Consider the following 26780-nt stretch of genomic DNA (forward strand, 5'->3'; position numbering starts at 1 on the left):
ATTGCAACTGAGTAAAGTGATTTTCCCGTCAATCAATTACTCTATGCACTCTTCTGCCTCAATCTCCCCTCTATGGTGGGAGGGCGATGTCCATCTGTCTCTGAGGTTCTTTTTGCCGTCCTGTCTCAGATTTCCCCACCATACTCATTGGTGCAAGCTGCCTGTTGTCCCAACAGCTTTGTTCAATTTTCAAAAATACTTTAAATAAGGACTTTTCTTAATTGAATTGTTTTCAAAGCTTCATTGATTGTTGGGTTTCCAATGTTTAATTGCCGCTTCCTTGTTTGTCTACGTGCAAGAAACCAGTCAGCTGTGTGGCAGTGGATCACCATAAATGAGACACAGGAAACGGATGGACAGCCAATGACCCACATTGTTCTGGTACTAGCCTGTATTTTACTGCTCTGGCAGTGTTTCCAAGTGTCATGAATGTATCATAGTTGAATTTCTTTTATAATGAGTGTTGCTCGTAATGTCCTGAAAATCAGGAGTCTCAGGAATTTGGAATTGTTACGTGTCATCATTATTGTATGAGCTGTAGGATGATGTGTGCAGAATAAAATTAGGGTTGCCCTAAAAGCAAATCGGTTTGTGTGCACCTCTCATTTCGAGCATTGGTTAGAAAGTACATTGTGTTATGCTCTTCCTCCTGACATGTCTGTTGGGCAGCCTACTGCTCAGTTATTGTTCCTATAAACCGCTACTGAAATGATGTTTCAGCTTTGCAATTTGAAGTGGGCGGCTTGCACTTGGGGCAAGTGATGAGAGGTGGAGTACATCTTACATGTGAGCGGATCCATCAACTTACACCTTCCTATTCTTTTCCCACCCTATGATTCAGAACGGTTGTTACGTTTTACCTTCCAAAAGTTTAAAGCAATTTTTCCTAGTAGCCTTGTTCGAACGTTAAGTTTTCCTTTTCTCCCTCCTAGCACTTTGCTTTAAAAAAATGTTTTAGCTTAGCTCAAATGACATACCCACTTTGCCATCAGCTTTGCACGCACCACTTACGACCAGATTTAACTTTGCATCAAATGTCAAAGACTGTTCTAGGCAGCTGATCCACATAGAACCTGCATCTCTTGTCAATTGAATTTCTACGGAGTTGCTTTTTGACAATTCTGCAGTGGAATTGCACAAAGGTCTCTCAGAAAACACCCAGGTATTACGCAGGGGAAAGGAAGAGGCCTCCAACTTAAGCTACGTTTAGTGGATTACATTGCAGAATGTTGGCAAGAACATATTTGTAAAGAGATCTAACGTATGTGAAGGTTGGTATTGGTAGCATCCTGTTAACACTAGAATAGGGCTAGAATAAGCTTTCAATGGCCAGTTCAGGAATCCCAACGCAAATATTTTGGTCTAGTGGAATGCCAATAGCGGTATCATCTTGCATTTACAGGTGCAGTGCACCATGCATCTCCAGGTTCAAAGCTTGCAGAACTCCTCTTCGCAACAGACAATGTTAGCATAGTGCAACAGAGGATGATACCCAACTGTACTGCATGGCCCCGACAACATTAAACGTCCTAGAAATTGTCTTGCTGCCATTGAAATATGGATGACAAGCACATAACTAAAGCTCAACCCAATCAAAACAGAATGTGCTCTACTCGGTCATCCATCCAAACAGGAAATTATCCAAGGATGGTTGAATGACAAGCAATTGGATGGGATCACTCCTCAAAAAACGGCCCCTTCCTCAAATGTCTCTGCTTCATCATAGACCGTAACGTGTCCTTTTCAAGCAGCATATTAACAAAAGGGCACAGATGCTTTTTATCAGCTCACACTGCTCCACAAGATTAAGCCCTTCCAGGCCGTGGTACAGGCCCTTGAGATTGCATACATTGATGGGTTTAGCACCCTTCATGCTGCACTTGTGAAAAAAGATCTGGCCCTTTGAGAAGTCTGACCTCTCAAGGTGGCTTCATCACGCTGCGGCACGCCACATAAAAGGTTCCAAGAAATTTGACCACATCACCCCCTTTTGTAATTTTGCATGTCCTACACTGGCTAGCTATCCCCCACAGGATTCTTATAAAACCGGCCTGTATCACATAAAAGGTAAGCACTGCCCGAACACCTGCCTTCCTTGCTGCCAAACCTAGAACCGTTGGCAGCTCATGTGCCTTCAGGAGCCGGACCATCGCAAGGCTTGAAATAAAACTAGCACACAGGAAGCGGACCAGGAAGCAGTTCCTCTCCTGTTATTTGTCCCACCCTACAAAAATACCACCCCGCCTGCAATCAGGACAGTGCCATGGCTCCTGCAGCTTATAAGAACTTTAGACCCTGTTTTTCAGAGAATTCCTTGGTGTGACTTAGGATCCATCACCTCTACAAGATTGTCATGTACATTTACCCATGTTTCCTCAAACAAGTGTGCACCAATCCAGAGCTGGATTCACGCTATATGAAAACAAATACAGAGGCAATCTACTACCTCTGTAATAATCTGAACAAGTCAATGATGACAAAAAGTCCAGCAGACATAGGTCTCGACTATCAACTAATGTACCGGTATACAAAAGCAGTTCTTGGTTTGTAATAAAGAATGAGCCACATAGCCAAAATTATCAAAAAGCGAGCCATGGGAAAACAATATTATGCAATACAACGTGGATACAATCTTGCATAAACATGCATTTAGCTTTAACCATACAATAAGAGCCATCAACCTGGTTTTAATAAATTCGAGGCATGCACATTGCATTGTATGGCCACATATCCAAAAATAAAACAAACGTTATTAAGAACAATTGGTTAAAATAACAAATGTGGACTCTATATAGTCCCTTCCTTGAGTAAGCTCTACTTAACTAGATTTACTGACAACCTATTCATGAATCTAAAAGCTTAAGGCAGTGCACTATCCTTCCCAAGGAAAAGTCTTCGCTCCAAAGCTTCAATTTTGTGAATCAGAAGCCCGCCATGTGGTCAGCCTCTGACGTGAGCACCTCAGTACCACCATTCGGCGATTTGAAACAGTTATTGAACTACGTTGGAAGGTTTTCACTTCTGCTTTTGTGTTCTCCACCTTTAAGTACGCGTGTCAGTGGAGGATGTGCCTGTAGCTCTCTGGCACTGCGCGTTTCCTCCCGACCTGCATCTATAACAAGGACCCGTCTTCTACACTAATATGGTCGCCGGAGCATCCCCCCACCGTTGCCTGGCCTCCTGTGCCTGCCCGAAGCACCTGGCTGCTTACAGCAACCTGATTAGTCCGGCACTGCTGCAAATGGAAAGCTGGCTTCAAGCCGGGAGGCAAAGCCGGTCCCCATTACAAGGCCTGCATTCTAAGGCCCAACTCCTGTCTTTCGCGGGATGCTGGAGACTACAGCGACAGAGGTAAGAGCGAGTGAGTCGGAGTAATGCCTTATCTAGTCTTAAATACTTCTTCCTAACTCTGGACCACGATCGCTTTGTCACGCGATCTACTGATCGAATCACTACTACGATCTACATCCCAACCGATCTGCACGTTTTGTATACGTTCCATCCCTCTGGTTCCACATGATCACTCTTTCAAGTTTAATTCTGTTGCATTACGTCATCCGTAACAATACTTTGTCACTTCTTGTTATTTTCTGCTGCCCACCAGTGCGCAACCATATATCCCAACTTCTCCCATTCAACACGAAGTCAAGCTAATTTCTTTGCGCATATCCGTTCTCCTAAACAATACCTTCTTCGATCTTGTATAGCTTCACACCGGGATATGCACGCCGCTCATCTCCTGTGCGTGCATTACCACACTGGTACTGATTGTTATTGTACTAAACCCTCAATAAGGTCAGGCTTCGTTTACAAGACTCTATAAACTCTGCTGCCAGACTCTGCACCTACCCGGGATTAACCTCCCTTTGAGTCGTATATAGGCACATTGGCTGTTACTGTTTTGTTACCCGTGGGAAGGACTTCCATCGTGTCCATTGCCCTTGTCTGCACTTACTACTCGTCCTATGGTAACCTTCCCAAAATCAGATTAGTTTTCCAACCTGCATGAGGACTGTAACCTCAGTTTTCGTGCATGTACTGATGTTGCCTCCCCATAAAGGGGTTAGGCTTTCCACTTCGTGCTATGTCTGCAACCATTTACTATCTCAAGATCAATGGCGCCTGCCCATAAAGGGGTTAGGTTTTCCAATTCGTGCTATGTTTGCAACCATCTACTATTGCATGTATTGATGTCGCCTGCCTACAAAGGGGTCAGGCTTTCCAATCTATGCTATGACTGTAAGCACCTATTACTGCATATATTGATGCTGCCTTCCCACTAAGGGGCAAGGCTTTCCAATTTGTGTGATGTCTGTAACTACTCACTACTGCATGCATTGTTGTTTGCCTTCCATCAAAGCGCATTAGGCATTCCAAGCTGTGCTATGATTTACTATCCACGACCAATTGCCTGGAACACTGCACTTTTAAGTTATTGTAACCTCCTTCTTAAGTTAAAGCACCTAGATACCTCTGGGTTATGTGCGCTATATTAATACCAAAATAAAAATAATGTAAAAGAAAAAATAGAGTAGATTCTACAACATTCGTCCATCTGCCCACCAGTGAGTCCTTGTGCCATAGATTCACCCCGCTACAAATACTAGGATATTATGGCGTATGCTTTTATTACACTGGGAGGTGGGTCCTGTGACTGTCCACAATATCGAAGTTAAACCCAACATCATAACACTGACTACATCAATGATCAATTCCACTCCAACTTCAGTGATTGGTAATTTTCAATACCCATTTGCTCCCTTTATTACCAAGATTAATAACTCATCCTTGCTTGAGGGAATCTTCCTGAACGTTTTATGAACACGCCTTGGTATGTACCCTGGTTAACAAAACAAAAATGAAAAGAAACTCTGGTCCTGCTGCATGCTGCCAACTACTGCCTCTATGCAGTGTTATTACTCGTAGCAAAGCACTTGCAATCAACTGCCACTCCACAGCTCAGAACCTCATCCTATGCAATATCATGTTGGATGTTTTTCAATCAGCATTCTGCACTTGGCATGGTACATTGTCTCATTTACTCTCCGTATGAGACTCCACCTTCGAGGTAGCCAGTTTAGGTCACTGAATTTCTATGCAGCCTTTGATTCAGTGAACCAAGGGGCTCTGATGACTTTCCACATACCTTTTTCCCCCCTTCAGGCTTTAACAAATATTCTCATTCATTGGTGGTTTGATCCGATAATTTAAGTCTAGGCTCCTTCCACTCTTCCTCTGCTGGCACTTCTGGTGGGGTCCCTAAGGAATCTGATTCCCTCATCTCCACTCTATTTCCTAATCTTTGAATTAGGCCACTTTTAAATTGAATCCAGCAATTGAATATTTTTTACAAGTGACACGCTGATGACACAAAGTGTCAGGCTTAGGGATCCTTCGGATCAGTTGACCCAGCTAGGACTGTGGTTGGAGGCCATTCAAACGGCAACTGGATTCAACCGAATGACGGTAACACTGACATTGCTCTACTCACTAGTACTCATATCTCGACTGCCCCTTATGATGGACTTGGTGGTGTCCCCAATTCCCTAGTTTAATCATGTCAAAAAGCACTGTTACTATTAAATACAACTTTTCAAGCACATTCCCTCTTACCTAAAGGTTAAGGATAGGATTATGAATCAAGGTATAATATAATTACATTATTATCATATTTATAAGGTTTAGTTGAGCAATAAACACATTCAGACACATTATCAAGAGTTGGTGGGAGTGGCCTTTTCTCTATGTGAGCTCTAAACTCCCTGGAGTTGGGCTATCTGAGCATGTGTTAGACTTGGCCATTTTAGAACAGGGAGAGACTAGATATTCTGAAGCTTAAAAGTCAATAACACTTGCCAGAGCAAAGAGAAGAGTGACCAGTCATTGAAGGACACTTGTCGAACCAAAAGAACAAGTTACTTTCTTACCTGGTAACGTTCTTTCGATGGGATGGTCCGACGACGTATTCCATATCTATGACATGTAATCACCACAGCTGTGCTGCTTCGGAAACTTTTTTCGGCGTCTGCGTCGATGACGTTGATGCGCCGTCGTCGAGGACCTCCTCCGACGTCCAACATCATCCAATGTGATAAGTAGGACGCACGACGCCCGTAGCCTCAGTTCTAGTTTTTTCCCCCAGAACGTGTGACATTAGTCAACTGCCAGTCAGACACAAAGCCTTGCGGAACGTAAGCTGCAATCGCAAAAGAAATTCTGCAGCGGGGAAGGCAGGGCGGGAGCGATATGGAATACGTCGTCGGACCATCCCATCGAAAGAACGTTACCAGGTAAGAAAGTAACTTGTTCTTCGAGGGGATTGGGTCCTCCGACGTATTCCATATCTATGACAGACTCCCAAAGCAGTACCAGAGCAAGGAGGAGGGAAAGAATTTAGAATCAAAATTTAGAATAGCCAATCAAATAGTAGAGCAAAGGACCGCCTTGCCAAAGGCCAGATCCTGTCCTCGGATAGAATCGAGGGAATAGTGACGTACAAAAGTATGTACTGAAGCCTAGGTGGCTGCATCACAGATGTTGCGAATAGGAACACCCCTCTGCAGGGCAGTAGATGCAGCCATACCCCTGGTAGAATGGGCCCGCAAGCCAGCCGGTGGGTCCTTATCCGCCAAGCGGTAACACTCCGAGATGGCTAAAACAATCCAGCGAGACAAAGTCTGTTTCGTCACAGCTTGCCCCAAACGCTTTCCAGCGTAACCAATAAAGAGTTGATCGTCCACTCTGACCCGGGACATGCGTGAAACATAAAAGCTTAAAGCTCTCCTAGGATCAAGCCTATGGAGCCTCTCCTCTTCCTTACCAGGATGCGGAGGAGGATAGAATGCCGGAAGAACAACCTTCTGGGCCAAATGAAATTCTGTCACTACCTTCGGAAGAAAAGAAGGACGAACTCTAAGGACAACCCTGTCCTTGTGAAATACAGTGAAGGGTGGCTTAACTGAAAGTGCCTGTAACTCACTCACTCTGCGAGCGGAAGTAACCGCAACTAAAAACACAGTTTTCAGAGTTAACAGCCTCAAAGGGCAAGAATGTAAAGGCTCAAACGGAGCACCCATAAGAAACTTAAGAACAAGGTTTAAATCCCAACCGGGCACCAGGAAAGGTGACGGAGGGAACACATTAGTGAGCCCTTTCAGAAACTGTGAAATTAAAGGGATTTTAAAGTAAGAACACTCTTCAGACGAGCGCTTAAAGATGGACAGCGCCGCCAGGTAACCTTTAATGGTACCCACTTGCAAGCCCCTGTGGGCCAAAGAAAGTAAAAAGGACAGAACCATGGGGATGTCACATGCAAAAGGATCCACATTCCGAACTCTGCACCAGTCGCAGAACTTACGCCAACGGCAACGGTACAGAGACTTTGTTGCTGGCCTTCGGGCCGAAAGCAACACCTCCATCACGTCTTCAGGGAGGTCCCAATCCTTATACCTCAACCTTTCAGGAGCCAAGCGTGAAGGTTGAGGGATCTGACCTCTGGATGGAGAACCTGACCCCCCTCCCGTGAGAGCAGATCGTCTCGGTAGGGAAGACGACGTGGAGGGCAGATGGACAAGTCGAGAAGGTCCGGGTACCACGTCCTCCGAGCCCACGCCGGAGCAATGAGGATCATCCGGGAACCGAACTTCCGTAACCTCCGCAGCACTTGCGGGATGACGGGGACTGGAGGAAACGCATACAGCAGCTGGCATGACCACTCCACCACAAACGCGTCTCCTAAGGCTCCTTTTGGAGGAAATTCCCGCGAGCAAAACCTTTCGCACTTCCGGTTGACACTGGAGGCGAAGAGATCCACTTGAGGGGTCCCCCAAAGGGCAAAGATCTCCAGGAGAATCTCCTGAGCCAACTCCCACTCGTGAGAGATCGCGCTCTGCCTGCTCAGAGCATCCGCCGTCACGTTTTCGTCTCCGGCCAGATGAACTGCCGAGATCGAAACTTCCTGCTGGATGGCCCAGAACTCGAGCTGCATCGCCTCCCTGCACAGAGGAAGTGACCCTGCCCCCCTTTTTTATTGAGGTAGTGCATGGCCACTGTGTTGTCCGTCAGGATCAGGACACTCTTTCCTCGCACAGTCGGCAGAAAAGCCTTCAGGGCTAGCCTGACAGCCCTCAGCTCCAACAGATTGATATGGAGTCTGGACTCCGACGGAGACCAACGACCGCTGACTGTCAGCCCGTTGGCATGAGCTCCCCATCCCGTGAGGGATGCATCCGTCACGATCGTCACCTCTGGCCAGGGAAGCCAAAATGGAGCCCCCTTCATCAAGTTGCCTTCGACGGCCCACCACAGAAGGTCCCGGGCGACCGAGGGCGGCACCTGAACCGGGTCCGACATCCTGCCGGAGGACTGCGACCATTGCGTCTTGAGTGCCCACTGCAAAGATCTCATCCGCAGGCGAGCCTCTGGCACCAGAAGAATGCAGGATGCCATGAGGCCGAGCAACCTCAAGAACTCGAACGCTGGGAGCGTCTGGGCATGCTGAAACTTGTGCACCATCTGCTGAATGTGAAGAGCCCTCAACTGGGGAGGAAAACACTGCCCCAGGGAAGTGTCGAGCACTGCTCCGATGTACTGGAGCCGCTGTGTTGGCGTCAAATGGGACTTCTTTAAATTGAGGGAGAAGCCCAGCCTGTGAAGGGAGTGGCAGGTGACGGACAGATGATCCAGGACTTGCTCGGGAGAGCTCCCCCTGATCAACCAATCGTCCAGGTAGGGGTAGACGTGAATCCCCCCCTTGCCTGAGATGCGCTGCCACCACCACCATGAGCTTGGTGAAAACCCTCGGGGCGAAGGTCAATCCGAACGGCAGGACCCGAAACTGAAAGTGCAACTCGCCAACCGCGAACCTCAGGTACTTCTTGTGCTTGGGATGGATCGGCACATGGAAGTAAGTATCCTTGAGGTCGAGTGACACCAACCAGTCCTGAAGCTGAAGGGCCTGAAGGACTTGAGAGAGAGTAACCATCTTGAACTTGTCCTTCCTGAGGAGTTTGTTCAACCCCGCGCAAGTCCATGATGGGTCTCAATCCCCCGTCTTTCTTCGAAATCAAAAAATAAGGGGAATACCATCCCTTGTTCCTCTCCGCTACAGGCACCAGTTCTATGGCGCCTTTCACCAGCAGGGCTTGAATTTCCTGCGCAAGGAGTGGATCCGGACTCTGCAAAGAGGTTCCCCGGTGGATTGTTGCGAGGCCTGTGCCGAAAGGGAAGACAGTAGCCGTGGGTTATGATCTCCAGAACCCACACATCTGAAGTAATGGCTTGCCACTCTACAAGATGCTGCGCCAGCCTTCCCCCAACCGGCGAACCATGGGACATGGCCTCATGACTGAGTGGGAGCGGCTGCAGCGTTACCTGAGGCAACTGCCCGAGCGGCCTTGGCACCACGGGTTCCCTGTCGTCCAACTCTGGTACCCCTGCGTTGGCCTCTTTGACTGCCAGCTCCCCTCGCTTTACTGAAGGACGAGTAATAGCGAAAGGAACCACCCCTCCACTGCTGTCCCCTAGGACGAAAAGGCGGAGGTTGGCGAACTGCAGCGCCCAACGACTTCGCTGCAGCTTTTGAGGTCTGCAACCTCTCAAGGCTCTCGTCAGCCTTGCTGCCAAAAAGGTGTTCACCGTCAGAGGGCATGTTGAGGAGCCGGGACTGCACATCAGGAGCAAACCCAGACTTCCGCAACCACGCAAACCTGCGTATCACGGTGCTCACCGCCATGGACCTACTGACGCATTCAGCTAAGTCCAAACCCGACTGAACCGACTCACACATGGCATCCTTACCATCCTGGACCATAGCAAGGAAACCATCCCGTTCGTCCCCTTCGGGAATATGTTCAGCCGCTAACGCAACACAGTTCCACAGAGTGTGTGTGAAACGAGACAAGGCACAAATGGAGTTGGCCGCCTGAAGCGCCATACCACCAGAAGAAAACACTTTCTTCGCCCAGCCATCAAAACGTTTGTCGTCCCTATCAGGAGTGGGGTGCCTGGTCAAGTAGCACCGGTCGCTACTGGCTGGACGGTATTTTCGCGACAAGGATCTGCCCACCGCCGGGAGACTCTCTGGAGCAGTCCAAGCAGCCGCCACCCTTCTCTGTAAAGCCATATGGAACGGCAGTACCGGGTCAGTTGGGGGACCAACATCAAGGATGTCCGTTAGATCATCCTGCACAAACTCCCCTGGGGGAGCAGACCATCCCAAGTACTCAGAAACCCTAGCCATAAGGCGCCAGTATGAGGAATCGGCATGAGAGCCGGGCTCAGGCCTACAAAACTCCACCTCCGGAGAGGTGTCCAGTCCACTGGCATCATGCAGTGACTGCCTCAAATCGTCAAACTGACTATGGCCCGAGACAATTTCATCTGGAACCTGACTAGGAACCAGGCCATCAGAATCCTCATCCGCCTCTGAAATGTATTCCAGGTGGCGAAAAGAAGGCACCCGAGAGTGCTTGCTCTTAACCAGAGCCTTCCTAGGGGGTTCCCCCGTGCCACGGGGTACCTCCGACACGAAATGCGTCGAGCGAATCGGCGCCGGCGTCGAGAGAACAGGCATCGGCGCCGAGAGGATCGGCGTCGAGGAAATCGGCGTCGACGTCAGATGCAGCGCCGCCAGCATCAGCGGCGTCGACACAGCCCTCGAAGCCGGAGCCCCGAGCGTGTCCTTCGACGACCTGAGCGTCGACGGCTTTGACGACTTCCTCGGAGCCTCGAGAAAGCCTGTCGACGCCTCAGACGTCGATGTCTTCCTCGAAGACCTCACAGGAGCACACGGTCTCGAACGCGTCGAGGACCGGGACCTGGAACGGGTACGTCGAGAACGAGTCTCCTTGTCCGAACGGTGTCTCTCGACCTCTCACGACCGACCCTACTCGGGGGCGCGGACGGCTTAGTACCCTGCGACTCAAGAATCGCCAGCATTTTCTTCCTGAAGGAAGCCCATTCCTCCGGCGTCGCACGGCTGGTGGGGTAAGCGACGTGCCGGGCAGAGTCCTCCGAAGAGGACCTGGAATACGACCGGTGTCGGCGGTTCCGAGAATGCCTCGAAGAGGCTGAGGAATGGCGAGACCGACTCCTAGAAGGAGACCCACGAGACTTCCGACGATGACGCGGAGAGTCACCCCTCGAATCATCTGTCGAAAGCACCACAGACTTCGACTTCCGGGGCTTGGACACCCGACCTACCGACAACTTCTTCTTACGTTCGCGTAAGGCTTTGGACGTGAGCGACTGGCAGTCGATACAGTCATCCGTGTCGTGGGCCTCCCCGAGGCACCAGAGGCAGGCGTCGTGCGAGTCCGTCGTGGACCCACACTCCCCCCACTTCTTGAAACCCGGACGCAGGGGTCGAAGACGAAGTAGAAGACATCTTCACACGAAGGATTTTCACAAAAACGAACAGGTTCGAAGAACCGAGAAGAACAGAACTCCAAAGAGTCGAGGCGTTAACCGAGATTCACGAAGCAACACGTTCGCGGAAAAAACGGAACTGAGGCTACGGGCGTCGTGCGTCCTACTTATCACATCGGATGACGTCGGTGGAGGTCCTCGACGACGGCGCATCGACGTCATCGACGCAGGACGCAGAAAAGTTTCCGAAGCAGTACAGCTGTGGTGATTACATGTCATAGATATGGAATACGTCGGAGGACCCAATCCCCTCGAAAAAGAGATTTCACTAAGCCTGCCTACTTTTGAGGGGGCTCTTCTGTTGATTGTACAGCCCAGCACATGCTCCCTTTTTTGAAGTCGGCCTTTAGCCCAGTCTGAGGGAAGTGAAACATCATCCCAATGGCGTTTCGCCTAAACAATGCATTAACATAACACTGGCAAGGATACTTCAGCGCGTTAATGTTTGTAAAAATTGGCTCTCTAAGTACCAATCAGTTTGAATGACAGCACACACCTCTCCTGCGGTTCACAACAAAGTAGGGATGATAAAAGCTATGTTTATTGCCTACAGGGTCTAACGGGACACTGATTTATTTAAATTCACTTTGTGCTGACTTGATCCATACAGGAACTTGTTAAGAATTGCTTATCCTTAACAGAGCACATGCAGGAAAAGTAAAAGCCGACATTGCTGAGCAGATATTATTACAATAAGATTGACGACAATACAAATCCTATAGTTTCTCAGTGAGACAGTGTACTTTACATCATAAAGGATCAGAAATCTTATGATTATTTTAATGGTGTTAGGTCTGCAGTGAATTTGCAGTCTTTCATCAATTTTGCCAAACTGGCAAATGCTAAATAATTTAATTTGAAGTAGTAGTACTTTGAAGAATGTATGCGGGGGGAATTTATCTCTGCATCGCTCATTCATAACTTTCAGTTCTCATATATGTTCAACAGATGTTTACTGATGGAAATTAGTGCTACTAGCAGTTTACAAATAGGCTTGGTAATGCACTACATTGGTTCCTTTTAAGAATGAGTGCACTAATTCTTATAGAAAGTATCCTATGTACCCCATTCGACCCTAGAATAATTTATGACAGGTTCTCCATTATTTTTTATTTTGTATTGGGAATACTGATTCTTCCATTATCACATTTTAATCTGGCTCAAATGTTTTGCAGTATTCATTTAAACTGCATTGCTCATTGTTGTAGTCGCTAAATTAAATGAAACCTCACAAACTGTTTTGGCTCAACCCTGCTTCAGGAGCTCAATTTCACAATACTCAATTTTCAGGTAATCTAGAAAAACACTTTAAAGGAACTGTTTAAGCAGGAAGCATGTCTTCATGCTGCAGTCAATTATTTTTTTATTTACACCCTCCAAAACCCCACATATGAGTTACTCCAAGTCCAGCTTGAGAAATCTGCCCCATATATATTCAACTCTCTCAATATTGGAGAGGGAATACATCTCCTGAAGCCATATGGATTTGGTGGGGGAAGTGGTGGATTTCCAGTTCCGCAAAATAATTCTCTTGGTCACTGTAGAAGCCATCATAGAGGCTATAAGGAGCCAGGTCGTCTGCGAGTAGGACAGGTCCTCCAGATTGCTACTTTCATTTTGGGAGATGATACCAAAGTCATATTCTATATCCACCCCAAGAATCAAGTTCAGAATGCTAGAGATCTCAATACAGAAGGTGTTCACCCTATAACCGTCCCCATTTTTTACATTTTATTATACATTAATCTCAGTACTCACTGGGCCAATACATGTACTCGTGACGGAGTAAGATAATGTATTAAGCGTGCACTACAAACTAAATCATGTACTTGTGAATGAGTAAGATAATGTATTAAGCATGCACTACAAACTAAATCGCCTCTTGGCACTGGTCATCCCTACAGCAGAGAACACAGAACTGAAAAGAGCCATGATTTCATCAAAGATCGAAACAAAGATAGTTAGCTTGCAGTCTCTCAGATGTGTGAAGCAAGATCTAATGTAGGGCTGGGCGATTTAGTGATATATTTTCAAACTCGATATAGGATGAGACAATATCGAGATATATACATGACATGATCAATTTCTTATAAAGGTGTTTGTGACATATCACATGTAGTTGGCGGCTTACAACTGAGCATTTAACCCACATAATGAGATATAGATCACAATTCAACCCAGAAATATCAAGCTATTACATTTGGTCAATATTGCCCAGTCCTACTCTGATGCATGGGACCCCTCCCACCGCGCCTACAGCAGGCACCTGTAAGAACAACTAACAATGCACATGCCCAGTCCCCCATTGCAGGGAGATTCCTTCTCTGCACCCACCTCTAGGCCCCTTCTACAAACCCAACTTCAGACATTCTTTGCTGTCCCTGGGTTGCATTTTTCTCCGGTCCTCTGTGTCAGATGGTAATATTCTCATGCATTTCTCTGCACTTTGTAATGCGATTTCAAGTTGGTTGTGGAGGAATGAATGGACTCTGGCAATAGGCATACCTTTACGTCTTGCCACAGAGATCAACACTTATATGCAACATCTATATTGTGTACCAAGTTGCCTAATTTGTTTGAATAAACAAGTTTGGTTTTGCACATACCGAAGGGCCCCTTTGCAAACCTCTCCGACTCCTGGTGTATCGCCACCATGACCCCATTCCTGAGCCCACCTTCTCACTTAATTTAAGGTCACCCCTCTCCTCAATGGTACTCACTCGTCCCCCCCTTTCTACCCCTTTTATTCTGCTCCGCTTCTTTCCTTAATATCTACTACCATCTCCTTGTTTCTCTTTCTTATGCCTTGGCTTCTCCATTTCACTTCCTTCTACTGCCCCCTCTTCAATGTGCTGCCAAGTTTCTCCTTCACTTCTCTCCATCACCTCCTTCTTCCCCTTTCTGGATGCGTATCCACTCCTCTGTCTCTCTCAATAATTCTTCTGCCAACTTGCTTTCCCTTTCGTCCAACTCCCTCTAATTCTTACTCCATCTCTACTGATCTTTGCCAGTTACTACTACTACTACTACTCCTCCTCCCTCTTCCCTCCTCCCTCTGCCCTCTGCCCTCCTCCCTCCGGGTTCTTCTCTTCCCAACTTTCTGAATCGTTCAGCTCCAATCAGTGGGGATTTGCCTGAACTCCTCATTCTGTCATGTGAGGGAAGTGAGACACCAGGAGCTGGGCTGGTCCGATCGCTACCCGAGAGGACCTCAATTTCCAGAAAGCATTGCCAGTGTTTCCAATAGTCTGCAGATGGGAGTGTCAAACATGTATTAGCCAACTGAGTGCTATGTACTAATCTCACTAAGTGGACCAGGTGAAGAGCCAATCGCAGATCTTGCGCTCAAGCATTATCACAGGTGAGAACGTGGAGCACTGATGAGCAGCTTTGAAGCCCTTTATTAGCCAAAACAGAAATCAAATAATGACCCAATGGCAGTCCTTGACAATAACACCTTCATGAGAGAAGAGGGGGAATGGCCAATCCCTGACAATAATATGAAACAGAACAGGGATGAACCTTTCAGAGAACCTTTGAAAACCTCTCCCCTAAAGACCTACCCATCCTACGGTGTATAAAGAGGTTTGGAAAGCCCAGTTAGAGGAAAGCTCCTTGAGGAAGCAGACATACCTGTTCTTGTTCCCTTGATACGGGGGAGCACTGCAGGGAAAAATCATAAAGAAGACTGCTGCCTAGAGTAAAGCAGGACCGCTGAGAGGAGCGCTGAAAAGAAAATTGCCTGGAAGAAGGTCGTAAAGGCCTGGAGGCTTTCGAAGGATAGCTTAGGATCTGCTGAAACCATGAAGCCCTGGGGAGAGAGGCAGACTAGCGAAGTCCAGAAGTACCTCTCAAGGCCTTGGGGGAACTGGAGAGCCAGGGCCTGAGGCTTTCTCCATCAGTTTATTCCCCCCCCACACCCCAGTAAGTAGGAGAGAAACCAGAATATAGTCTGCCTGGAAAGGACCCTAAACGAGGAGGGGGAAATACAAATTATTCCTGAAGTGAATATTGAGAAACTCAAGGTCTAGGATAGACCTCACGAGAATGCCAAGAAACCCAAGGAGTGGGAAAGACCGGAGCTCAATCCCAAGAAATCCAAGGTCTGTGGGAGACAACAAGTGAATGCAGAAAAACTAAAAGGTCTGGGGAAGACGAGACCAGAATACTTAAATATGCCTGTTCAGTGATAGGAGGTCCATGAGAGACCTGACAAGTAAAGATATCAAAGGGTTGGGGAGACAAAAACTTGTACGAATATGTTAAGAAGTTAACTTTGTATTAACCCATCATTAGCACTGTTTACTTTAGGCCCCTCATCGTTTCTAGTAGATTCCACCTGTAGGAGTTGGGTACAAACCTTTCCCTAATGAAACCAACAATAAACTCCATCCTTTTTAATCTCAATTATTTGTGTTGGTTTTGTCATTGCTCAACCTTACCACACATCCCTGTGGATCGCTCTCTTCCCAATCTTCTAAGATGTTCTCTCAAAGCCGTCTGGATCTCGCTCTTCTCAATTTTCAGAGCCCTTCTCTTCCCAGCCTGCTCAGTGCTTTTTCTCCCAGCTGTATGGGTCTCGTACTTACCCTCCTTCAGGGTCTCTCGCTTCTGAGGCTCTTGGGTCTTTCCTTTCACAACCGCGTGGTACAACTGCCCCTAGTCCCCTGTCACTTTCCTCCAGCCTCCCATCTCCTGCATAGCCAGCATCCTTTTGGAAGTGCTTGGCTATACCTTCTATCCTCTCCTGGTGTAAGGGAACTGAGGTGTGTCTCCTTAGGCAGCTGGTACAGTGATTGGCCCCACTCCTGAGCATGGGTTACAGTTCTGGTGTTGGACTTGGGGTTTGCTAGTCCCTCCAATGGGCAATTCTCTCTCTGGTTGCCACACCATAGCCATGCCTTCTGGGCAGTCTCCATTTGCTAATCTGGTCTTAACTGTGTAAGGGTGGAGGAGGGGCGTGGCCAAGCAGCCATGGAGTAGGCTGCGATTCCTTGGAGCTCCGTGATCCGACTCATTGATTCGAAGCAAAACGCATGTGTTGACGGCTGATTCCAGCGGAAAAAAGATACTGTATCTGGGTGAATACTTCAGGCAGCAGATGAGCGTATCGACGAGAGAAAGTGGACACAGCAGATTGAATTAGGCCACTTTGTGTCCTGATCCGGGAGCAACGCAATTGATACTAAGATGGCAGCTTGCCAACACAAAGGGACCCCCCGGCGGCACTTGAAATCGGATACCAGGCAGGCAGTGAATGGACTGTAGGCGTGCAGCGCGGATGGAACAGTGAGTGGCCGACTACGGAGAGAAGCCCATGAATAGCTCGAGAGGATGTACACAGCGGTGGGCCACTGGGCCATGAGATAGGCGGCACGTCTTTGGTGCTCCCACTAGACCAGGACGATGTATACACGAAACGGACAAGAAGAATGACAGCGTTCCCACAATAAGTTGGAAGCGTCGAGCACGCAGGGATTACATCCCGAAGCCGCACCGAGGAGTGGATGAGCAAATACGGACACAATAAATGGCGCTGAGACCTTTACGCCCGAAACAAAATGGCGACCGATCCTGAACAAAGGATTACACTGGTGGACCGTGAAGCGGCCTCGTAAGGGTTGGGACGCAGCAAATGAGTAAATGCATCTTGTATGTACCATCGGCCTTTGATAGGTGCAAAGACCATCAAGAAGCACCGGAGATGCTGAAGATAGCACCCTGCTGATAACGGGCACGGACACTGAGAGGCAATTGCGACACGGAAAGTTACAATCCACCTGAATAACAACTCCATGTGTAACAATTGGTGTAGGTTGATATACAGAGACTCCAACGACTCAAACAACAACTAAGCGGCACCGGGCCAGAGCCAGACACGTGGGCAAGGTTGCATCATGTCGGTGAAAAGTCTGAGAACCAAGACCAAACAACCCACAATGGAGGTCTTTGCAAAAGCGCAGAGGACCCCCACAACATCGGAGCGGAGCACGTCCATGACTACTGCTGAAGAAGCCCCAGAAGGAGATAAGCACCAAATCCTGGAGGCCATATCGGAGCTAAGCACCAAGTGGGGCGCGGCAATGGCGGACTTGCGGACAGCCCTGGAGGGCAAAATCGATGCGGTCGGGACTGAACTTACCCCGTTACGGCAAGATGTTAGAGGACTGGCGGAGAGAACAAGTGGGCTGGAGAGTGCCGTAAAGACCAATACTGATGTCAGCACAACTAATGCAAAGGAAGTTCATGTGCTCAAACAGCAGGTTGGTAACCTTGAAAATCGGGTGGAAGAAGCGGAGGGAAGAGTGCAGAGGAAGAACATACGGGTGGTCGGCCTGCCGGAGGGGGAGGAGGGTCAAAACCCTACAAACTACATGGAAAAACATGATCCTACAAGAAATAGGAGCAGATAAGCTTTCGCAGGGATTCACGGTGGAGCGGGCGCGCCGAGCCTTCATGAGGTAACCGCGACCTGGGGCTCCGCCGTGACCTATCATCGCGAGGATCTTGAACTATAGAGATAGGGAGAAGATCGTGGAATATTTTCGTAAAGGTGGGACAATACAGAGAGCATCCGCCAACATTACAGCATACCTGGATTATACGATGCTGGTGCAGAGACAGATACAGCTACGTGGCCATCAAGAGGAGGCTGCGAGAAGCAGGCATCAAGTACATGCTCCTGTACCCGGCAAAGCTGAGGGTGCTACATAAGAGCAGAACGCTCTTTCTTGACACTCCCGAGGAGGTGGTAACGTGGCTAGATCTGCAAGGCTGCCCGGAACCAGAAGTGGACCGTGATCGGCAGGAACAGGACGGCTGAAAAACTGGTGCCACAGACATTGGGGGTACCGGATTATACCGGGAAACGAGACTGGTTGAACACTGGATAGCATTCGGGCCTTGTGCCCGTCATGGACTGGAATATAGTAGGTAAATTGTGATTGGAAGCTGCATAGGGTTAACACAATGCATAATACATTTGGTAATAGGAGCAATAGGATGGAGGCAACCCCACCCCCGAAATACTAATAGTTAAGTGGCCATTAGGGCGACTTTACCCTACTGGGCCCTGAGCATAAATTTGTGCTGGATGTGGGGGTGCCTGAGATCCAGGGATGGAGCTAGGCAACAGTTGGAGGGGGCGTTGTTGGGGAAGGGATGGGTGGGGGGAGGGAAGGGAGGTGGGAAGTTTGGGGTGTACATAGTTTTGGGGAGTTTAAGTTTAAACATGAGCCTACATGGAAGAGTTGAAGGGTTGTATCTGCATAGCATGACCGGGAGGATTCGGTTGGAACTAAGGGAGGAAGATATCAGAGCGCTATGGGAGATCTCAGCATAGTGATGTGGAATGTCAGGGGGCTTAACAGTTATATGAAGAGGAATAAGGTCATGCTGTATTTGAAAAGGCAAAAGATAGATGTTGCATTGTTACAGGAGACGCATTTGACACAGGAGAAGCTGGAGCTAGTTGGGAAAAAATGGAAAGGGATTGTGGTGGGTTCATCGTACTCTGCTTACGCTAGGGCAGTGCTCGTCTGGGTGGCACCTCATGTCCCGTTTCAGCTACTGCAGGAAATGGCAGCAACTGACGGTAGGATGGTTATATTGAGAGGGCTGTTGGAGAATAAAGAGGTATGCATCGTGAATACGTATGCTCCTAATCATAACACGGCGGCATACTTCAGGACTCTGTGCACCAAGCTTAGTATGTGTGTGGGAAGCGTGGTTATTTGGGGCGGGGATTTCAATTGTGTAATGAACCCCAAGGTAGATAGATCTGACAGCAGGATTGATATGCCCACCCCAGCGGCCAAAGCATTGCAGGTGTTACTAGAGGATTTAGGCTTGGTAGATGTATGGAGAACAAAACATACCAATGATAGGCAATATTCGCATTATTCTGCCCCTCAGCAGCTACACACGAGATTGGACTATGTCTTTGCCACGCCGGATGTGGTGGCAGAGAGCACTCAAATAGAATACAAGGCGAGGGTCCTCTCGGATCACTCGCCCCCGATTCTTGGGTGACAATACTGCCCCCCGAGGGCGCGGATTCCGACGTGGCGCCTCCGAGCGGAGGCACTCAAAGATCCGGTCTTTTGTGAGGACATAAGAGGTGAGATCATTAACTATTTTGAAACAAATACTGGTAGTGTTGACTCGGCGGGTACACAATGGGAAGCTTTTAAGGTGGTGATGCGGGGGGCAGCCATAGCCAAGTCAAAGGGCCTGCAAGGTGGGGTTCTGGCTGTCCTACAAAGAGTTGAAGATGAACTAGAAAGAACATTAGAAAGTGACAGTGTGGACACTGAGCTAGTACTTAAACTACAACAGCAATGTGCGGAACACTTGGAAAGGCTCTGTAACCTCAATTATAAAAAGTATGTAGAAAGACAGCACGCGGGAGGAGACAAAACGGGCAGGCTTTTAGCGTGGCTGTACAAGAGTGAGACCCCTAGACAACCGATTAGGACAATAACTAGAGAAGATGGCGATGTAGTGGACACTCAAGAAGGAGTTAACAAGGAATTTGCGGATTATTATAGGGTGCTATACGAGGACAAGGAGGGGAGTAGTCAAGAGGAGATAACCGAAACACTAGAAGATATAGGATTACCTAAGATAAGTGATGAGGAGAGAGAAGAGCTTGATGCACCAATTACCCTGGAGGAGTTGAAGGAGGTTGTGAAGCAGTTGCCCACCAGTAAGACCCCAGGAGCAGACGGGTTCCCTAGCGAATTTTACAAAGTATATAGAGAAGAAGTGCTACCCCCAATGCTAGACATGCTTAACGAAGCGTTTGAGATGGGAAGGTTGCCGGAGTCACTCAGAGAAGCGATCATAATACCGCTTCCTAAAACCCAACAAACCGTGGTATAGCTGTAGCTCCTATAGGCCTTTGTCGATGCTGAACCAGGACAGCAAGATACTGACGGCTGTCCTTGCAAACAGATTGCGGAGAGTAATTAGTAAATTAATCCACCCGGATCAAACGGGCTATGTCCCGAACAGGAATATAACCCATAATCATAGGAGACTCCACCGTGTGATCCAATGGGCAGATAGAAATGAAGGTGAAATGGCGATTGTATCCCTAGAAGCAGTTACAGCTTTTGACTCCGTTAAGTGGCCATGGCTGCTGGCAGCCCTGGGAGGTTACGGAGTAGGGCCGGGTTATATCAGGTGGGCGAAAATGCTATACAGTGAGCCGTTAGCCAGAGTTCGAAAGGGATCAGTGATATCCGAGAGATGGTAGCTTAGTAGAGGTACCAGGCAGGGGTGCCCCTGGTTCCCGATGCTTTACATCCTAGCCCTGGAGCCCCTAGCGATATACCTCAGGCAACAATATGATATGATAGGCATTGAGGTTGGGGAGGAGCGGCATCTAATATCCTTATATGCGGATGATTTATTACTATACTTGAAGTACCCGGAAGAAAATCTTCAATATATCCTTGAAGTGATGTAGAAATACGCGGGGTTGTGTGGGATAGCGGTAAATCCTCAAAAATCCAGTATATTCCCCATAGGTAGCTATAAGGGACCCCGGAGAAAAGGTTGCCGGTGTTACAGATACCAATAGAGTAGCGCTATGGAAGTTGCAGAACATCTACGAAAAGGGAGGTATCAGGCTGCCCAATTTTGAGGTCTACTATATAGCAATTCAATTACAATATGTGGCCAATTGGCTCTCCGACGAAGTGACCCTGAACATAGGTTGTTTGGGCGGGTTTGTACCCCATTTTACTTAAGGGATATGATCTGGTTGCCTGAGACAGATATGAAGGAGAGCCCTAAGATGATGATGATGATGATGATGATGATGTTGGGATGGAAAATGTGGCGTCGAGCGTGTCGGATGATGGAGGACCCATTCCCGTGCTCCCCGCAAGTACCGCTGGTCGCATTAGCAGGAGGGGACAAGCAACTGAGGGGGATTATCAGAACCTACTGGGAATCGGTGGGGCTGGTAACGTTAGGGGACATCTGGCAAAAGGGGACCATTAGAGATTTCGAAGAACTTGCGGAGGAGGTGGGATTACACACTGGCCAATGTGTTTCATACCATAGGATGGTTCAGAAAATTCAGAAAACGTGGCCTGAAACAGTGTTGGCAGAGGAACCAGATGCTACTGTGGGGGTAATATATGACATATCGGAAGGGGGGCATGAGATTTCTAGATTGTATGAGATGGTGATGACCAAGGTGGGTTAGGAATTGACACATTTGAGACTTGATTGGGAGGAGGAGGTGGGGGCCCCAATGGGAGATGGGATGTGGAAACGCGCCCTGGGATACAAAAAAGTGTCAAGAAATGCCAGACTTAAACAAATACAGCTGTACATAACGCATAGAGCATACATGACCCCTCTGAGGATATCCAAGTTCCGGAACGCTGGGCGACAGGCGTGCCCTAAGTGCGACATGGAAAACGGTGACATGACACACATGTTTTGGTCATGCCCGGTAATGGAAGGTTTCTAGGGTGAAGTGGCACAAAAATTAGCGACAAAAGGGGTCACGCTTGTCATAGATACGGCCTGGGCCTGCTTGCTGGGAGGGTTCCCCAGACCATGGAAACTTAAACATGTTGATAAACTGAGAAACTTGGCATATGTGTTAGCAAAACGGAGGATCGCCATGGGATGGAAGAAGTGCCACAAGCCACGGGTGGAGGTATGGGGGAAGGAGTTACAGAAATGGCCGGAGGCTGAAACGGTAGTATGGCAGGAGGCGAGCAGCATGAGTGGGGAGGAAGAAGTGGGTACCTTGATGGCATGGAAATTATTAATAGCGGAACTGTTCGGATCTATATCGGACCCGACAGAATCCGAAGATAGTGAGACCCGGCCACATGTAGCAGATGCTGAACGCGAAGTACAAATAGGCTCATAATGGAGGGTGGGAATTGGGGAGCAGTGGCAAAATGGAAATACAAATGGTGTTTAATGGAACTGTTGTAAATTACACTGCGTGTTGGGTTTGTTTGTATTGTTGTTTGGTTTGAATAAAATTAATAAAATATATATTTTTTTAAAACTGTGTAAGGGTGGAGGCCTTGTGGGGCGGACTAGTTGGCTGCCTCTCGACTTTCCTGCCCTAATTTCAGGTACCGCTCTTTCTCTATAGACTTTTATGGGAATTCTGCACCTGTGCAGTGGGAGTAGAGTGTACACGTGCTGCAGTCTCTGGTGGGCTTAAACCTCTATATTCCCTTAAATGACCAGAAGTGTCTAAGCTGGCAGTGTGACAAGCCCATACATTCCTCCTAGTACATGGTGGGAGGGACCAGAGGAGGCTCCCCATGCTGCCTCTGGGCCCAGCATCACGTCTTTTGCCTGCACTCAGCCCCCTTAGTAACTTCATCAACCACCATCAAGGTCAGGCAGGGGACTTCGTCACAGAAGATACAAAGGCCCCCTTTGCTACATGGAAGTTTAAATATGTTCTTGTCTGCAGGGCGTTATGTAGTCCACACAACATGTTTTCACATTATCATCTTATACGAACATTGAATCTTTGAGGAAGAATAAAACGTTGATTTGGACCATGAAAAGAATGACACTTTAACAAATCCCATGTTTGTCCATTTAGTGTACACTATAAAGAAAATGTGATGCTTTTGCTTAGTAAGTGAATAGTTAGATTTCCCTACATGATAACACACTATACATACATTGTGCATACTGCAAATACGCACACTGAAGAGTACTATTCCCCTGTTCTATCAACAATCACATCAACATTCAGTCATCTCAGATTTCTTTTATCAAATTAAAAAGCTTCTTTTTTCAGATATTTGCAAGGGATGCCAAAAGATCAAAAGAGCTAGCAGTTTAAATTAGAACACAACATTGCCATCTGGAAAAATCACAGGAAGTTCCTCCAGTTCAAAGGTACTACACTACCAATAAACGCGTCTCCATTTGGTGTGCATTCTGCTGGGGAAATGCTCACCAGCGCCGAGTGGCTGCGGTCTACCTGTATTTTAAGAGAATTCATTTCTATACACATCTGGATGACTGACTCAGACCTTATCAAGCCTCCAGCTGTGATCGTCTACTAACCAAAATTCATTAGCATTTATTTCTTTACCTATCCATGAAACAACCAAGAGACGTGTTACAGTACGTCTCTGTACCAGTGCTCGAGGGTTAGCAGTTCGGTCCAGCAAGGCACCAATTACGTAATCCTTATTTAAAGCACCACAGAAAGCAGGTATTTGAATGAACATCTGATTTTAAATTCAAGCACTGCAAAATCAAATATAATTTCATAATTCATATGCTGGAAAGGATTTCAAATTGCACAGCCACACACATCTAACAAATGATGTCTCCTGCCTAGGCCCCCAAATCAACTGTAAACTTCAGATAATAATGCAAAGCAAAACTTCAATGGATTTAATGGGATTAACTTACCTTCTTTCTCTCTGTTGTTCGCTCTGTGTCGTAGTACGGGAAGCTAAATTGGAAGAAAAAAAAAACGTTTTAATTGGAGTTGGAAATTAATTTCAGTAGAACAGGCTAAAATGCTTTTAAACTGGAGGATAAGATCTTAGTGGACTGCAAGGCACCTACTTTTAATCATTACAAATTGTGTTCTTTTATAATAAGCTTAGAGAATCATGTTAATTGTTACAAACACAATCTGTCGCAGAAATATATATGCGCTTCAAGCATCACCAATATAGACCTTTATGGAATAAAAAGCCAAAAAGGTATAACTAAAAGGCAAAATAATTAGAGAACCATGGGGTACAAAAGCATAGGACAGGAACTGCCTAAGTGAGGATCAATCATTTACCATTAACATAGCTCAATAATGTGAATTGTCAGTCATCTAAAAAAGAGTACATATATAAGAGATAATGGGCCTCATTACAACCCTGGCGGTATGGTATGGACGGTGCCGGTATGGCACCGGCACTGTCCATACTGTACTGCCTTATTCTGAGCTTCCCTCGCGGGTTCCTGACAGCCCGCCAGGTCTTACCCTGGCAGGCTGTGCGACACGCGCGAGCAGAACTCGCGATTGCACCGGCACCGTTATAAGCGGTGCCGGTGCAACCATGCTCCCGACCCCCATTGTGCCCCAAGGGGCAGAATGGGGATCGGAAGCCCGGCATTACAGCCTCCCGCAAATGGGCAATTACCGGCCCCTTCATCTCGTAATGGGCCGGTTATTGCCCAATCGCGGGAGGCGGTGCCGCTTGAGAGCATGGCGGTAGCCGTGCCTGCCATACAAGCACGGATACCGCCATGCTCGCAATGAGGCCCAATGAGTGCAAATGGGCATTAGTTCAAGCCTGGCCTATCATAAAAGTCTTCCCCTGAGGAGACACGCAGGGATGAATATGATTCTTTATGTGCTGTTCGGAAGGTCTATTTTTGCCTTATATATCTAGTGCTTTCATTGATGAATTCTGCAGTCTCATCTCAGAATCCCAGCCTAGAGTCCCCCCCTCCCCCATGTTGCCAGGGGAAAGCAGCTGCTACCTGATCCTAACCATTGGGGGTGATGTTAGGAGGGAGGATCACATGGGAGGAGAAAGCTATCAAGGGAGTGCAGTGACTGTCAGGGGAGACGCAGTAATCCTCCTATTTTGAGGATGGGGTTCGGGTTCCCATGGTGCCTTAATGCTTAATGGCATGTTATCATAGTCAAGCCTCAACTCCCGAACTTTCCCAAGGTATCAAGAATAAGAACTCTCTTTGTAAATATGGAACTAATGTATATGTGATACAGGGAGTCAATATTACTACTTTTAGTAGTAAGGATACTTCATGGAGTTCAGGTTACAGACCGGAGAGAAAGTCTATTGGCCTCATTACAAGTGTGGCGGTCTGGAAACAAGGGTGCCGGTAAGCTTAACAGCACCTTTGTTTCAAGGTCACCACACTACGAGTCTGCCTGTCGGGGCCGCTGCCCACAGCAGGTCTAACCCTGTGGGGCGCAGCGGCCCCAGCAGGCAGAGTTGCCATGGAAGCACTGGCACGGTCAGTCCTATGGGACAAGATCTGCCACCGACATCCACCTGCGATGGGAATGGTAATGTCCCGGTGGCACCTGAAAGCCAGGCAGCGGATCCGGAGTTATGGGGTCGGCAGCAACCCACAGGTCAAACCGCCGGGTTACTGCTGGTCGCACCGCTGGGTTACCACCGACCTCGTAATGAGGCCCTGTGTGTCATTTAAAATCTTCTCTTAAACATGTGTCTTGTAAATACCCTAAGCAATGTGGATTAAAGGAAGTTAAAACACCAAGCAACATTATGGACTTCATTTTTCCATAATGCTCCTAGTACTGACACGAGGAATAGGGATCAAGAGTTTTCAAAGTGTGAAGAGAGGAAACAGCAAGGAAAACAGCAGAGGAAACAGCAGGGGAAGCAGCAGAACAAAGCAGGGACTGAGGCCGCCGCTGTAGTGACAGCAGAACGCCTGAAGGGACCTCATTCTCAAGCAAGCCTCCGGCACCAGAAAAATGCAGGATGCCAGGAGGCCGAGCAACCTTAAGAATTCGAAAGCCGGCAGACTCTAGGCATGTTGAAATTTTGTGACCATCTGAAGAATGTGATGAGCCCTCACCTTGGGTGGCGAGCACATCCCCAAGGACATGTCCAAAACTGCTCCTATGTACTGGAGCTGTTGGGAAGTTGCCATGTGCGACTTCTTGAAGATGAAGGAGAAGCCCAGCTTGTGAAAGGAGTGGCAGGTGACGCTGAGATGATCTAAGGCTTGTTTGGGAGAATGCGCCCTGATCAGCCAATCGTCCAGGTAGGGGTAGACATTAATCCCCCTCTCCTGAGATGCGCTGCCGCCACCACCACCACCATGAGCTTGGTGAAGACCTTCGGGCAGAGGTGAGCCTGAATGGCAGGGCCCGAAACTGATAGTGGGATCCGCCAACTGCGAACCTGAGGTATCTCCTGTGCTTGAGATGGATCGGCACATGAAAATAAGCATCCTGCAGGTCCAATGACACCAACCAATCCTGATGTTGGAGGGCCTGAAGGATCTGAGAGGGAGTGACCATCTTGAACTTGTCCTTCCTCAGGGACAAGATGGGTCTCAGTCCTCCGTCCTTCTTGGGTATCAAAAAAACAAGGGGAATACCAACCCTTGTTCCACTCCGCCGCAGACACTGGTTTTATGGCACCTCTCTCCAGCAGGGCCAACATCTCCTGCACAAGGAGTGGATCTGGAACCTTCAAAGTGCGTTTCCCCGGTGGACTGTGGTGAGGCCGTTGGAGAAAAGGGAGGCAGTAACCATGGCCTATTGTATCCAGAGCCCATGCATCCAAAGTAATGGCTCGCCATTCTTTGAGATGTTGCGACAGTCTGCC

The 26780-nt window shown here is 47.9% G+C and overlaps 1 protein-coding gene across 4 annotated transcripts in view; it reads right to left on the reverse strand.

The window, feature by feature from the left end:
• SH3D19 (SH3 domain containing 19) overlaps positions 1 to 26780 on the reverse strand; it is a 1396196-nt gene that overhangs the window by 641477 nt on the left and 727939 nt on the right. For all 4 annotated transcript variants that reach the window (XM_069631268.1, XM_069631267.1, XM_069631269.1 and 1 more), the window contains one exon: positions 23854 to 23896. In XM_069631268.1, coding sequence (XP_069487369.1) covers positions 23854 to 23896 — 43 coding nt within the window. The remainder of the gene's footprint in view (positions 1 to 23853; positions 23897 to 26780) is intronic.

This window comes from Ambystoma mexicanum, chromosome 6q (genome assembly GCF_040938575.1).
Source record: "Ambystoma mexicanum isolate Mex_15411 chromosome 6q, UKY_AmexF1_1, whole genome shotgun sequence".
NCBI lineage: Eukaryota > Metazoa > Chordata > Amphibia > Caudata > Ambystomatidae > Ambystoma > Ambystoma mexicanum.